This window comes from Hippopotamus amphibius, chromosome 7 (genome assembly GCF_030028045.1).
Source record: "Hippopotamus amphibius kiboko isolate mHipAmp2 chromosome 7, mHipAmp2.hap2, whole genome shotgun sequence".
NCBI lineage: Eukaryota > Metazoa > Chordata > Mammalia > Artiodactyla > Hippopotamidae > Hippopotamus > Hippopotamus amphibius.
In genome coordinates, this window is record NC_080192.1 from 15,129,717 (window position 1) to 15,146,413 (window position 16,697).

At 47.6% G+C, this 16,697-nt stretch overlaps 1 protein-coding gene across 2 annotated transcripts in view; it reads right to left on the reverse strand.

The window, feature by feature from the left end:
• Positions 1–16,697, reverse strand: part of ABTB3 (ankyrin repeat and BTB domain containing 3) — a 298,989-nt gene that overhangs the window by 45,792 nt on the left and 236,500 nt on the right. For both annotated transcript variants that reach the window (XM_057741445.1, XM_057741444.1), the window contains exon 5: positions 554–719. In XM_057741445.1, coding sequence (XP_057597428.1) covers positions 554–719 — 166 coding nt within the window. The remainder of the gene's footprint in view (positions 1–553; positions 720–16,697) is intronic.

The following is a 16,697-nucleotide window of genomic DNA, read 5'->3' on the forward strand; positions in this document are numbered from 1 at the left end:
TCACCCACACGGGGTGTCTCCCTGATAGACACACAAGCCTCTTACTGTACCTCAGTTTCAGAGGTTTGGGGGATGGTTGCCTATCTCTGAGGTGTCTCCTAGGGTCCCTCAGAATGACTTTTGTGTGTCTTAAACATACTCTGAAAGTTTGGTGAAAATCTGCTTGGATTTGTTCTGTGATGCACTAACAGGCCGGCAGAGAACTAATTTTAACCATGCCGGAAAAAGGACTTGAAGGACACAAGCTAAATATAAAGGACAGTTATCTGGATGATGGCATTATTTCCTTTCTGGAATAGGTCTATTTTTCTCTATTTTCCATTTCAGCTGCAATGATCACGTGCAACGTCTATAAAGATGAACAAGGATATTTTTATAAGATATTTTAAAAACTTAAAAAAAAAAAACCCTAAGAAAAAAACAAACTAAAAAATCGCCCCACATCACCAGTAGGGGGAGTCTCTGTCCTGCGCCTGCTGTTTCCACGTGGCCCTGGGGCGGGGCACATGGTGGAGGTAGGGGTGCCTGTTCGGGCACTCAGAGGACCCCGTACCTGTTCGCTCATGGTGTTGATTCCATCGGGCCCCAGGAGAGACACTGCCTGCTTCACCAGGTCCGTCCGCCCACAGTTCAGCATCCGGAAACCCAGGTCCTGCTTAAACTTGGCTTCGATGGCCACTGCGTCCAGCTTCCGAGAAGCACAAAAGCAGTCGTCGGCCCTAAGGGAGGGAGAGATGGTCAGTTGGGTGAAGCTTCCCCAGGGACTGGTCCTTGAGGGCCACAAGAGTTAGGAAGCACCGGGGAGACTTTCCATTTGCTTTTCATGTCAAGTGCTTGTTTCTAGGCTCCAGCTAGAATACAGAGATCACTTGATTCTTCCTCCTTTACAACGGCTGCCTGTCTGTCTTGTCTCTCCTCCGCTCCCTCAGTATACTGAGCTAATATTTACTGACTGTTTACTACGGGTAAACTCTTTACATGAGTTAATTCGTTTACTCCCCCCATAACCCCAAAAGGTAAGTACTATCATCACCCCCTCTTTTAACTATGGGAAATAGACACAGATAAGGGACTTGCCCGAGGCCATGCAGCCGACAAGCAGTGAGCTGGGATGTGAGCCCAAGGCAGTCTGTGGAGAGCTGGCCTGGCGATCTGCTGTGTCACCCTGTGCCTCCATCACAGCACCTACTATTTGCCTCTCTCCTTGTCTGACTTCCCCTCCAGGCTGCAAACTTCTGAGAGCAGGGACCCTGTCTAGCAAGTCTCTGCATCCCAGTCCAGACAGCACCCAGCAAATGGAAGTGTTAAAAACGTTGGCCAAATGTACACAGAATGCCTGGAGTCTCTATTTTCAAAGGAAGCAGGGCAGAGACCTGGCAAGATGAAATAAGAGATGCATCGGAAACCAACCCAGCCAGTGGGGCACAGTGAGCCAGGTTAGGGAAGAGTGGGGAAGAGCATTAAGAGATTCAAGAAGGGGATACACACTCTGCTTGTAAAGGATGTTGCCTCCTTCTCATGGTGAATTATCAAATCAGATCACCAAGCATTTACTGAGCACCTGTTTGCAAGAGGAACACAATGCCCAGAAGGGGAGAGGGCACAGGCCCTGGTCACGATAACGCCATGTGGCAAATGCAGTGATTGAGGTGATCAGAGCCGACGGGGTCCAGCAAAGCTTCCTGGGGATGGTGACCCCTGAGCTGTGTCTTAAATAAGGAGATAGAAGGACTGAGGGTAGGAGAACTTGGAGCAGGGCTGGTATGAGCAAAGGCATGGACGTGAGATGTGGCAGGCTACGAGAGCTAACTATGCAGGTTTTAGTGTTTCTGGGGCATAAACTTCCAGGCAGAGGGCCTGAAGCTGAGGGTGGGGAACTTTACTTAATCCTAAGACTTTATCTGTAAGAGCCACTGAAGGTTTCTAAGCAGCCAGGGGAGTGATATTGTTGGAAGGCCAACTCTGGGAGAGGGCGGATGATGGATTTGAGGGGAGCTGACCCCTGACCCTAGAGCTGGAGAGATGTGTCAGTGCTAAAAGAACCAGCCGAATGGAAAGACGTCACTGCCCAAGCCCGAAGTGACAAGGTGCTGAGTGAAGGCTGGGATGGAGCAAAGGACGAGGATTCTGTCTTCTGTACGAGCAGGTGCCCATTTCTCAGATGCTGGCCCTTGCCCTGAGGCTGCTGAACTACACGTCCTGCCTCAGCAGGAGTCAGCACTGTCCCTGACCCCTTCATATTCCTGCTCCTTGCAAATTCTGGACGTGGATACTCAGGAAAGGAGGCAGGGGTCCAGAATTCCTGGTTCCATTCCTGCCTCTAACTAACCCACTTTGTGGCATGAGGAAGGGTTAAGTTTGCCAGGGAACTACCTTCTTTTTTATCCTTGGAGGAAATGAGAGGGACTATTGTCCTGAAAGTTTGCAGCACTAAGGCTCTCCAGTATGGCTAGGGTCTGGGGCAGAGGACCTGAGGAATGAAGAACCGAGGGAGCCTCAGGAATCGGGTGGGATGGGTGTGCCCTTGACCCTTCGCTGGGTGCCTAATCTGTCATTCATCTCAGCTGGCAAAGGAGCCTTGGAGGAAGGCTGTCCTGAAACTGGAACCCAGTCATAGGAGATGTCAGGGCTCTTAGAGGACACTAGGAGCTTGCTTCCGGCCACCAGAGGGAGCTGATGCAGTGAAGATGGAATCCAGAGAAAGAGGAAGCTTGGCATTGACCTGGGGTCTAATCTGCATACAAGCCTCAGGAACCGGGTGTCAGGCCAGGCCCTCTGAGGGCCTTGTCTGTATGAGAGCCCTGGAAGGAACTAAGAAAGGTATTTAGGGGACTTGGACCTGGACCCTGGACTCCAGGATTAAGACCTTTTCATGGCAGGTTGGGGAGCCAAGACCACCCCAGTTGGAAGACTCTCCAGGGAAGCCAGAGAGCTCCCCAGCTGTGGGTAGGGGAGGGCTGAAGACTCTGGGTCTGGTTTTAGACCATGGCATAAGCACCCGAGACGTGAACTTCTAGGGCACAGAATGGGGCTGAGCCCTAGGGCTTCTTGGTCCAGTTCATGTGAATATGGACTTGGGATTCTTACAGCTATGGCGGCCAGATTTAGCAAATAAAAAGACTTTAGTAAATATTGAGTGGGACAAACATACTACAACATTATTCACTGTTTATCTGAAATCGAAATTTAACTTAAAAAAAATCTGGGAAAGGGCAGAGACATGTGCCATGATTTGAAAAGAACACGAGGTGAGATCACGGATCCCACTGAAATGTAGATAGCACCCATCTCCAGGGGAAGAGGGAAGATGCTTGGTGTGGCAGTGGGCTTCATCTAAGGGACCCATGTTCCCCCAAAACTGGTTAAGGCAGATGCTTCAGGCAAAATGAGCAGGAAAGAGAGAAGAGGGTGAGAGCAGCAGGGTGAGATCCTGGGGCACGTATCACAGAGGCTTCCGGAGAGGGAGAGGTGGGGCTTGCAGGTGTTGTACTGAGGTATCTGGAGCCCCGAGGCGGGGGGGGGGAACATCTCGGGGAGGTATCTGCTTTGCCTAACTGTAACGAAAACCTTTCTTCTAACAAACCACTGTCTAATTCTGGAAGAGGCTGCTTTGTGAAGTCAAGAGTCTCCTTCGTGGGGAGCAAAGATGCTGTGAATCGTCACTGTCACTGAATTTGCAAATTCCTCTCTCCTGTCTGTCCAAGTCCCTTCTGCTCTCCTCAGCACCTGACTGACTCTCTCAAATAAGCATCTTTTCTGGAATCAAGCTGAATCCCACGTGACTGGATGAAGGTGACTGAGGCACCTCCTGGGTGTGGGCACCCGGGGGGCAGCGTATGGAGGAAAGACACAGACCCCCCCCCCCCCCCCCCCCCCGTGTTCACGGAGCTCCCAGACTGGTAAAGCGATAATTCCTGGAGCATCCGGAGAAGTGTTTACCAGCTACAGAGGTCCTTGATTTTAATTAGAAAGAGAGAAATGGTAAGAAAATTACTGTCGCTGAGACGCTGCTGATGATAATTTTTATTATAGGAAGCCAACGTTTACTGAATACTTACTACGGAAATCTAAGCTCTTCCCATGTATTAACTCGCACCATCGGCACAAGTCCACCACGTCGGTGCTATTGGGAGCCTCGTCCCAGAGATGGGAAAATGCCCAAGTCACAGAGCTGGTAAGTGGCGAGCTGGGATTTGACCTGGCTGACCTGAGCCCCCAGCCCGATGTGGGCACTTCTCCACCGCGCTGGCATGCCCACATATACAACTGCCTGCTGGACCCCATTGTTTGGATGGCTCTCAGACCCTCAAATTGAGCATGTCCAAAATGGAGCCTTTTATGAACACGTCCACTCCCACCCTCCAGTCATCCCATCTCTGTAAATGGCACCACCATCCACCCAGGCGCTCCGGCCAGAACCTTCTCTCACACCCATATCCATTTCCTCAGCAGTTAATGTTCCCACCCAAATCCCCCATCCCAAATCCGCCCACTTCTCTCCACCGCCACCGCCCACCTGTACCCCGGTTCTAAACACCAGCCTCTCTTGCCTCGAGGTCGTAACTTCAGTCCTGTTAAAGTGCTTGTAATGCAGAGTCTTTCAGGCCTGGGCACATTTTCTCAGGCCTGTGATATCCTAGACAGTTGCTGACAAACAAGGACTGCCTTGCACCAAGAATACGCATAAGAATTTGTTATCTTTCAGGCTCAGGCTGTGATAGCACTTTGGTTTGGGTCCTTAGCAGGGGAGAGTTAGAAAGGGATAGTTATTTAGATTTTTACATATTGGAAAGTTGTATTTTGAAATGTTTTAATAAGTTTTCCATGTGATTTCATTCTTCTGTCTATCCAAACCAGTCTCTTACACAAGGTGAGAGTGGGCTAAAAACGTCTCTTGGGGAATTCCCTGGTGTCCAGGGGTTAGGACGCTGTGCTTCCACTGATGAGGTCCCGGGTTCAATCCCTGGTTGGGGAACTAAGATCCCACAAGCCACAGGGCGTGACCTCCCCACCCCCCAAAATAAATCAAAAGTAAATAAATCAATTCGAAAAGGGTTCTGCCTCTGCTTAACACCTTTCATTGCCTTCCCATGTGCTGAGAACAGAATCCAGCTCCCCACACACGGCCTGCTGGGCTCTGGGGTACCGGCCCCACCCCGCTCTCCAACACGTCCCTTCCTCCTTCACTCTGCATTAGAAATTCTCCTCTCTTCTGTACCTTCAACTGGCCAAGGTCTTTCCCACCTGGAGGACTTTACTCTTCCTCGTAGTTCCCCCTCGCTGGAATGCCCTTCCCCTGGCTCTTTGTAGGGCTGGCTCCTTCGCTCCCCTGAAGTGTGAGCTTGGAGGTCATGTCCAAAGGATGTCTTCTCTGACCATCTTAAGGAGGGTAAGTTTCTTTCCTATCTTTGCACACCTCAGCTCCAGGTCAATTTCATCTGTCTCCTCGTTAGCACCTTTCACAGTCTGTGACTATTTTATTGATTTATTTTTTTCACTTTTAAAATGCTTGTTTCTTTTTTTTTTTCCCATGAGAATGTCAGCCTCCTGGGGGCAGAACCACATCTACCTTGTTGTCTGCTGTATCCCCAACAGCGCCTGAAGCATAATGGCATTAACTGATGGGTGAACCACGCACGACCCACCATTCACTCTTGAGAGCAGACCCCAGGAAACGTCTGTTTATCAAGAATCTCTTGGTCAGGACTTCCCTGGTGGCGCAGTGGTTAAGAATCCGCCTGCCAATGGAGGGGACATGGGTTCGATCCCTGGGCCAGGAAGGTCCCACATGCCACAGAGCAACTAAGCCCGTGAGCCATGGCTACTGAGCCTGTGCTCTAGAGCCTGCGAGCTGCAACTACTGAGCCCATGTGCCGCAATTATTGAAGCCGACGAGCCTAGAGCCTGTGTTCCAAAACAAGAGAAGCCACCACAACGAGAAGCCCATGCACCTCGAGTCCCCGCTCGCCGCAACTTGAGAAAGCCCGCCTGTAGCAATGAAGACCCAGTGCAGCCAATCAATCAATCAAGAAATTAAAAAAAAAAAAAAAATCCCTTGGTCATACAAAGTAAGTAATGGTTCTGGTTACTGAATTCTGCCAGGCAATGCAGGCAAGCAAACTGAAGCAGGTAAGAAAACATTTTCGATAACGGTACATGAAAACGTGGCTTTCTGTTCAACTGGGTTTGTTGAAAAATTTAACTCTGCAAAGTCTTAATTCCTGCAGCGTTCCTGTAAGCGCGATTCAGAGCTCCATTTACTGTTTCTGGAAAGTCTCTGAGGGATCTGCCCCAGAAGACCTGCCCCCTGTGGCCTGGACAAATGAGCCTGCCTGCCTAAGGCCAGGACTTATTTATGTAGAAATCTATTAAGCTGGTCACCTGGGGCTTCACTAGAAGGTGATCAACTTTGTGGTTTTCCCTTAGAGTGGCTTTCCATGATGCCATAAGAAAATTCTGATCAATTTAAGTAAGAGGTCAGCTACCAAGGGGGTCAATTTCTCTGATTTCTTAAGGGCCCTGGCCCCAAGAGACTGGTTCAAGATTTCCCACCACTTCAGGAACATGACTTCAGAAAAATGTTTTCCAGGAGGCCTGCAGACCTGAGGACAGCAGTGACTGCACTGCCTTTTCTCCCCTAGGAATCAGGCGGCATTGAGGCGAGAGCTGATACATTCTGCTCATATCTTGATGCACTCCAAGTGACAAATGCAACCTGGTGAGACACATTTTACTCATTTATGAATTTTTAAAGCTAGCACAGAAGTTACAAGCCTGAAATCTGGTCTTCCCAGCTCTACTGTTTAGTAGCTGTGTGATTCTGGGGGCAAGTTATTTAACCTCTGTGTTGTTCAGTTTTCTCACCTATAAAATGAGCTTTTAGTAATAATACCTTCCTTGTAGGATTCTGGGTGCAGATTAAATGAGATACTCCATGTACAGGGCATGAAAGAGAATAGAGCTTAGCACAGAGCTCTCATTAACTGTTAGAGATCTCATATCATAATCATTATTACAAATCACAAAGCAAGGTACAGACAGCAGAAAATACACTGCATCTCAAAGAAGCAAATGCAGAGACGCGGAGACTAAAGAACATTTCAGGAGTAGCGCTTTTTTTTTTTTTAATAAATTTATTTATTTATTTATTTAATTGGCTGTGTTGGGTCTTTATTGCTGTGTGTGGGCTTTCTTTAGTTGTGGTGAGTGGGGGCTACTCTTCGTTGTGCACGGGCTCCTCATTGCTGTGGCTTCTCCTGTTGCGGAGCATGGGCTCTAGGCGCGTGGGTTTCAGTAGTTGCAGCACATGGGCTGAATAGTTGTGGCTCACGGGCTCTAAAGCGCAGGCTCCATAGTTGTGGCGCACGGGCTTAGTTGCTCTGCGGCATGTGGGATCTTCCTGGAGCAGGGATCAAACCCTTGTCCGCTGCATTCGCAGGCAGATTCTTAACCACTGCGCCACCTAGGAAACCCAGGAGTAGTGCTTCTTTAGGTCTCAAAGTAGACACTGTATTTAACAAATTCCACCAGAATAAAGGCAGTCCTTTTCCTAGTGAGGAAAAAACCTCCGCCCCCAGAAGGGCTGCCATTCCTGTCCTGTACACTTTTGCAAACAAACTGTAAGTGATGGTGGAGGTTGGGGAGGGGGAGGGGATGGGAGTCACATGATGAAAGCACAGTTTCTGGAACAGTTCAACAGCAAGAAAAGGCATAGCCTCTCAGGATGCTGTGGGCCTGCCCAGCCAGGCTTCCAGACCCTCTTTCCTCCTCCACCCCCAGGACCAATCCTGATCCTGCGGGTACCAGAAGGCAACTGGCAGCTCCTAGGATCCCTAGCTCCAGTGAAACTCTGCTAAGCCTGTCCCCCAGGGTGTGGACTCAGAAGTCAGACTGCATGGCTTCACGGCTTGGCTCTGCCCTCACTCACTGGGTAACGCTGCACAGGTTACTTAATCTCCTTTGTGTTTCTCCTGTGTAAAACAGGGACACTAACATTACTCTACTTGTTTTACTTATCTAACAAAGACTTAGAAAGCAATGACCATGGGCCAGGCATATTATAAGTTTTTTTACAAATATTAACTTGTTTAACTCTCACGATAACCCTATGAGGAAGGCATTATTATTACTAACCTATTTTACAGATAAGGAAAATGAGGCACAGAGGGGTTAATTACCTCTCTCACTGTCACACAGCTAACAAGGAGGAGTCAGGATTTGAACTGAGGCAGTCTGGATCCCAAGTCTGTCCTAGTGACTAGTCTATACTGCCCAGTTCTTAGTGATGTGCTGGCAACCACTGGATTTCCAAAGGGACTCCTCATGACCCTAGGATCTGTACCCCAAAAGGCCTAAACAGTTCCCACAACCATGACCTCCTCATCAGTAACAGAAACACAAGCTACCCTTCACTGCATGCCCATCATATGCCAGGCACTGTGTGACGTGCTCAGTGCTCACCACTTCAACGGATTCTCTCCTTGAAGGAACTGTTGTTATTATTATGTCCATAATACCGGCAGGGAAACTGAGGCCCAGGTCTGTGTGTTTGACACCAAAGCCTGTGCACCCACGCAGCAGGCAGAGCCCAGCCCCCAGCACCGGAGTCCACATCCCTGTTTGACTGCTTACTTGCTTCCTTAGGCAGGTAGCTTAACCTCTTTCAGCCTCTGTTACTCTATCTGCAAAGCAGGGATGCCGACAGCAGTGCTTCGAGTCTGTATCTGCCATGTGGATTAAAGGAGATGATACTTTGGAACCACTCAGCACAGTGTGTGATCATAATTGGCCGATACATGACATGCATACTCATTACAACACTATTATTTTATAACTGCGGGTCCTCTTTCTAGGGATTTAATCAGGCCATCTGGAATCCCCCCCTCTCCCCTTCCCCATCCTCCAACTGAACAATCCTCCAGGCCCAGGGCAGGTCTTTCCCTGCCCCCAGGCCATTTCCAGCTGTCCCAGAGCCCAGCCCTAGCTGCACCCTCGCGTGTGCTGGGCCCTGTGATGGCTCTGCAGTTGCTCTCCTGGCTTCTCACTTCCCTGTCTCTGTCCTTCTGTTCTTGTTCATCCGGGTCTCACTAGCAGGCTGGCAACCTGAGACAGAGCAACTTCCAAGGCCCCTCTCAGAGGCAATGGCCTGGGGTCAGCCTGGGGGCCGTGCGAGGGGAGGAGCCTCTGTGCCCTGCCCTATCTGCTGCCTGGGCTCCCTGGACCCATAATTTGTTTTACAGTTTGGCTCCCCAGAGCCAGCGGTCAGATTAGTTGCCTTGGAACAGAGTAAAGGTATTAGCAATAACCTGAGAAACAGTAACCATTTACAGTTTCCCTAACACACTATGGTTAATATAACACTACTACTAACAATAACTGACATTTACAGATAGCTTTCCATGTGCTACGCATTCCACACACAATAACCCACCTCATCCTCAACACAGTCCCTGAACTGGGTACTGTTCTTTTCATTTTACAGATGAAAAAACAGAGGCGTGGAGGTGATGTCACTTGCCCAAGGCCGCACAGCTTGCCGGTGGAGAGGCCTGGTTCAGCCCAGGCAGTCTGACTTCTGAGCCCATGCTCACATCTTGCCGAAACCCTTAAACTCAAAAGGCAGGTTTCTGCATGCCCATTTCACAGGTGAGGAAACAGGGGACCCAGAGGAGTTAAGTAACCTACCCTAAAGTCACTCGGTTCTTCTGTCTCCAGGTCACCAGACCTGTGTTGTCAGGGAGTGAGGCCTAGGTAAGACCCGGGCTGGTGATGAGTCTCATACCTAGTCCCAGTCCAACTCCTCAGAATCCAACACCATCGAGTGCCATGAGCCACACACTGGGAGGACAGAGGCGCCAACAGGATGAGATTCTGGCCCTGGAGAAGCTCGGAGGCTAAAGGAAGCGCTACGATTCATTCATTCCACGTACAGATTTGCTGAGTGTCTGTGACAGGCCAGGCATTGGGTTAGGTGGTGGGGTCCAGCGGCAAGTGGGCCAGACACAGGCCCTGCCCTCCTGGGCTGTCACGGGGAAGGATATTAAGCAAGCTGTTTGGCTACACAGGTGACTATATAACTAGAAATGAAGTTGCCTAGAATTGAGGGTATAATACTAATTCAAAATAGTAATTGCGGATCAAGTCACCAGCCTTCGTATTTCTCTGAGGGCACAGTGATTTCTGACATCCAGGAGCAAACAACGATGTTGGTTTCATTTATCTGCAGACCTAGGAAGTTACCCAAGGGTGGCCCGAAAAACCATCCATGCAATGGGAGAGCAGGACATACGTGTCAAGGTTTTGTGAGGAATCAGTGGGAGGGAGCATACGAATCTCTTCGTGCTATGCTGGAGGCACTGTTGAATACAGGTGTGTAACTGGAGAACGTGGGATGTGTGATTCTGACACAGACTATGAATTTCTAGAAGGTTTGGACCTACGTCAGCCATCTGAAACGCAGGAGAAACGGTACAAGTAGTCAACACTCCTGCTACTTCTTTAGGAACTCGGGGTAAGGATGTGTTGGTTGTGAAACAACACCTAAACTAGGGAGGGAACAGGGTTCATCTTGGACAAACTGATTCACTGGTATGACTGACTAGAGTATGGTGTTAAGGAGGATTCTGAGGCCATGTCCAGACTTAGCCAAGAAAGAGGAACCCTACAGAACAGGGACCTGCAGAATGGTTCTTAAAGCAACTGGTAAGGCAGGAATAGGGCCAGGGGTTTAAGTCATGCCTGTACCACCCATTAGCTGTGTGACCTTGGGAATATCGCATTTCCACTGACAGCTTCAGTTTCCCTATCTATAAAATGGGGGTGTTGGGCTGGTCAAGCTCTTGGGTGCCTCCAAGCACGGAAGCATGGACATTCTCTGAGTTTATCACATGTTTTCTGGTGCTCATGTACCACTCTTTACTGTGCAACAGCTTTTCTCCCTGACTCCATCCTCACATTTTAGCATCTCGGTTACTGCTCTTATTTCATGCAAATGCTTATTACTGAAGCCAAGAGGATCACCTGAGAAGGCAATGCATCTAGTTTCCCAGCTTAATGGGCACCTGGATGAGGTCAGCCTGAGCAGAAAGAAGGCCAAGAATTTGCCAGTTTACACTTTTATTTAAAAGCAGCCTAGTGGTTCTCAAAGAGCCACAAAGAAAGCCTTCAAGTTGTATTCTAGATCCAAGTCCCAGATCACAGCTTCCGACCTGCAGAATCCCAGAAGGTCAGTGCTGAAGGAGAATACACGGCGCAACTCCTTCACTTCTTAAGATCAGGAAACTGGAAGCCTGAGAAGGGTGAATTAATTCCTAGGGGTTACAAATGTATTTAGGGGCAGAATTCACGTCTTCTTCTAAGGTCATTTAGCAAGTCTCTCTATGGATGGATCCCATTAGGTTTTGCAGGGCAGTGATTCTCAAACAGGTGATTTTGTCTCCCAGGGGACATCTGGCAACTTCTGGAGACGTTTTTGGCTGTGACAACTAGGGAGGTGCTACTGGCATCTAGTAGGTAGAAGTGAAAGATGCTGCTAAATATCCTGCAATGCACAGGACCATCCCCCACAACAAAGGATGATCCAGCCCAAGACGTCAACAGTGCTGAGGTTGAGAAACCCTGCTGGAGGGAAATACAATTTTTTTGCATCATCTCTTATGTATCGGGCAGTTCCCATTACAGGATTCTGTAACCGTGACAATAAAATGGTGCCTTCAGAAATGAATCGTGAAATGGCAAATCAGACGACTACAGGCCTCACTTGGATAGAGGTCCCCAGCCCCCTCCTCAACACATTTTGTCGAGGAAGCCAAATTCCCTTTCAGAGCCTTCAAGTTCCCCCAATGATGAGTTTTTCCTTTTCTTTGGGGTACCAAAAAGATGAACAAATCGCGACTGTTTTGTGCCGAGGTAAGTCCCACCGAGATCTCCGTGTACCTTTCTCAGAAAAAAATTATATGACTGTAGCAAATGGAACATGTAATGCTTGTAAAGTTCCTAGGAAAAGTCTCTGTCCAAAAATCACGCCCACTTGCTGCCTAATGCTGCCACTAAAGTATAAAGAAAAGAGCCAGCTCATTAAACTTGCCTTAGATAATGTAACAAAAGTGTGATTCCACATCCTCCTCCCAGCCAATCCTTTCTGCCTCATGAGGTATGGCAAGGGGCCTGGAAGCTTTCCCCTTCTTAGAAATAAATGCTCAGTCAGTGGCAAAACCCACTTTATTAACCTCCTCGCCAAAATGGAAATTCTGGGTCTGTTCAAACATGTGAAAAAAGACCTCTCGAACGCAAGGGCCAGGAGAACGAAACTGGTGTGTGATATCTGAACATGCTGTCATGTTACTTTGAGTAGAAAATAATGAAGCAGAGTTACATGTCTCTTGCTCTGGCATCATGGCTTATTTTAAAAGAGTTGAAAATAAGTCCTATCCCTACAGAAAGAAGTCACCCTTGATTTTGGCAAGCCCTTAATATATCCGTTTATGGCAGAGACTCATTGCTCTCCTCCAGAATCCTTTACCTCCTTTATGTACTGTAGGACCTGAATTTTTAGTGGGCCACACGGCTGCCCAGATAGAGACTACATTTCCCAGGTTCCCTTGCAGCTAGACATGGCCACTTGACTAAGTGCTGGCTAATAGGGAGTAAGGGGAAGTGATGGTGTGCAATCTCTGGGGCATGCCCTGTCCAACATTCCCTCTTCCCAATAGACAGATGTAGTCCTGGTGGGTGGGGCCAGCCCTGTCAGGCCATGCAGAGAAAGGCATCACCTAAGGGACCACAGAGCAACAAGAGGGAAGGTGCTGGGTCTCTGACCTGGAGTTGCCATAACAGCCCAGACTGCCTATGCCTTGATTGTTAGATGAGGAAAATTTTAAGCTCCTATCTGATCCAAGCCACAGATATTTCACATGTCTGTTACCAGCTAACGAATCTATATCCTCATTAATCCATTCCACAAATGGCTCTTCAATTTAAATCAAGTCGATGAAACACACAGGAAGTACCAAATATATGGGGGCTATCGCACTAGATGCTAGAGATTTGAAGATGAAACACCATGTTCCAAGGGATTCTAGAAAGAATGGATAGTCTTCTTGATAACAATTTTCACAAATAGACCAATTCCTGAAATGTAAGCACAAAGCTCTAGTGTTAAAATCCCCAAATTAACTCCCAGTAACACCAGTCCCATAAAGTGCTCTATGACAGATTTGCACATTTTTTTCTGTAAAGGGCCAAAGAGTAAACATTTTGGGCTTCACGGGCCATTTGCCTCTGCCACAACTACTCAGCCCTGCCACGGTAATGAAAGCAGCCATAAACAATGCCTAACAAACGGGCATGGCTATTTCCCATATGACTTCTTTTACAAAAATAGGCAGCAGGCAGCTCTAAGTTTGCTGACTCCTGATCTATGGTAAAAGAATTTAATAGGATAACCTCCTTTTGGGGATTTACAAGAAACACAGGATGTTAAAAGCACTGAGAATTTTTTTTTAAAAGCCTGTTTAATTGTATTTAAGCCAGTGTTTCCCAAATTTATTGAACCACTTAAAATTTTTAAAATAATGCTTATTAATATCTCAGAATTGGCCTTCTGAATGTGCTGTTGCAAACGCTGGCTAAGTAACTTTTATCGTTAATAGGTTATTTCAGGCATACATAAAATATAGAGTAGCACAACGACCCCTACATGTTCACCACCCAACCCAGAAAAAATAAACTATTACAAGTACACAGGCCTCTGCACACCCTTCTTGATTCCATCATCTCTTCTACCTTCTTGAGATTACCATCTCCCCTGAATCTGACATTTACCATCACTGCCATGCTTCATACTTTCTACTACTTTTATGAATTCCTAATAATATATAGACTGTTTTGCATGTTGGTAAGCTTTATGTAAATGTTAGCATTGTACCAAATCCTGCCTCAACTTGCTTTTTTTTTTTTTTTTGCACAATATTATGTTTCTGGGATTTAGTTATATAATAACATTTAGCTCTAGTTCATTTATTTTCATTGCTAGCTGGTATTCCCGTGAGTGATACCAGCATTTATTCATCCATTCTCCTGTAGAAAACGTGCTCCTTTCTCTTTTTCTGTATTTTGCTATTACAAACACTGCATCTATGAATATATTTGTACACATGGGAGAGTTTCTCTAGGGTATACACCTAAGAGTAGAATTATGTGTTTTCAAAGTTTTCTTGAAAGTGGATTCAGAGTCCCCTCTGGTGATGTTTAAGACTTTTCACTCTTCTATATCTTCTCTCAAATCTGATATCGTCAGACTTTAATTTTTTTTGCCAATCTAATGGGTATGAAATGCATAGCGGTGTGGTTTTGAATTACATTTCCAGGATTACTAGTGAGGCTGAACCTTTTTCATACATTTCTTGGACAATTTATATATTATTCTTCACAGGGATCTTTGGCCTCAGACGATGCTGACAGTGTAAGTTGACACAAGAGACTGATGGGCATCCAAATTCCTAAGAGGAACTAAGGCTGGAGGCTGATTCTTCCAATATGAACCAGTGGGCCTGATTCAAAAGTTACTTTCCAGGGACTTCCCTGGAGGTCCAGTGGTTAAGACTCCGAGCTTCCAATGCTAGGGGCGCGGGTTCGATCCCTGGTCGGGGAACTAAGATTCCACGTGCCGCGTAGAACAGCCAGAAAAAAAAGAAACAACAAATAAAAAACCCCCCCAAAGTTACTTTCCCATTTCCCAATGCCGATTCTTTGATTAGAGTTACTTTTTTAATGGAGAGAACTTGGGCTTTGGAGTCAGACAGACTTGGTTCAAATCCAAGATGGGGCTCTTTCTACATGTGATGGTGGGCAGGTTTCCCAATCTCCAGGAGCCCCAGTTTCCCCAGATGTGAAGAGGAAAATAAAGTCTCGCATGCAATTGGGGGAAACTGAATGCAGCACAAGGGCACCCTGGACAGTGTCTGGCCCACAACTCACGATCATTAGTTCCCTCTGTCATCCTGTGAGTTACAGGAGAGATGTGAGCTGAAGCTTCACTCATTTCCTTCACCCTCTGCACGTCTCAGTTTCCCGAATGGGGAAAGGTTTCACCACCTTTTTGCACATAGAACCTCAGACCACAAAACTGAATAATCTTCAGAGTTAGAAAGGACTCTGGAGATCACCCAGTCTGGTGGTTCCTAACCTTTCATAGCAAGATTTAATGAGCTGATGAGAGGCTGGTTCTCTTTGGAAAAATGGCACCTATGCTCCAAACGTTGTGATGACTGCAAACTTTCTGAAGGATGGGACCCGCTCCTGCATTGTTACCCAAATCACCATTGTCATGAGCTTACATGAAGGACTGTATAAGGACATGGCTTTGCAGTAAGTACTGGTTGGCTGGCTAACTGCTAAGGGAAGATAACACTCCTATGTAACTAAGATTTTAGCCTAGAGTTTGGGAGATTCGCTCACAGATAAGTAAATAAGCATCTTGGACAGAAATTTAACAGACTCAAGAGGAGAGCCCCCCTCCCCCCGCCCACAAAATCTCTGTTTCCAGGAAGCCAAATCCCATATGGCAAACTACATACTCTCAAACTGCCAGCCTAAATCTGAAGCCCCAGTTTGGAAGTGAGCCCCAAATGCCATTTAAGATGTAGTTCTGTGTTGCTGTAAGCACCAAATGTGTTTCTGTTTTGCTTTTAACACTTGGGAAGCTCAGAACAAATTCCAAGTGTTGGCAAACTGTCTGCTGCTGCAATCTGGTTTCTTCCCACACCGGGCTGTTGAAACTGCTGTTAAGGGCACTGGTGGCTCCTGCATTGCCAAGCCCAAGGCCTCCTTTTGATCTGCACCTTCTCTGCCTGTAGGCAGCCTTGGATCCTGGTGACCCCTCCCCACCTTAGTTTCCTGTGTCTGCGACCTCGCTTTCTTCGGGCTTTTCTTGGACCTGGGAAGCCTCTTCTCTGTCTCATGAAGATGCCTCTTCATGGGTCCTTTTCCAGGGCTTCAGCCCCACCCACGACTTCAATGGCCACCAGTTTGCCAGCATACACCCCGAAAGCCTCTAGTTAAGACCTCTCTTCTGAGTTCCATGCCTGCATCTCACCTACCTACCACTGTTTCTAGGTTGAAGCCTTTTTGCATCTGAATTAATCCAGGAAGAGTCTTAGTCTGTCACTTCAAGTATCACCAACACACCTGGTAACAGCCCTTTGCATCATTCATTCATTCAACAAGTATTTACTGTGCCCCAACTATGCGCCAGGCTCTGTGGCAGGCCCCACAATCAAGGAAACTGATTTCTGGCCCAGCCCTAAAGAGAGAAGGAAGCTACTCTCTGAGATAAAGTCCAAGCTGTGACACTTTCTTCTGGAATATTCTCTGGCCCTCCCTCTCCCCTAACCTCTGCTCACTTGGGACAAGACCCCACCGAGGAGGGACCACATTTGTCGTCTACATGTCTTTCTTCCCTTCTGTTATCTCCTCCTGCTTGTGACCTCATCCCAGGCTGCAAAGGCAGCTGGTGACGGATGCTCAACCACTCTGGGTGAGGTTCAGGACTCCAGCCAATGCTGGCCTTCAAATCTCACATATCAGGGAAAATATAAAACCTGAGTATCCAGAGGAACTCTAATGTCACTGGGGTGGGGACAGTGGCCCCCTGGCCCGTCAGCCCCCGTTGATTCTCTTCCTGCACCCTGGGGGGACTG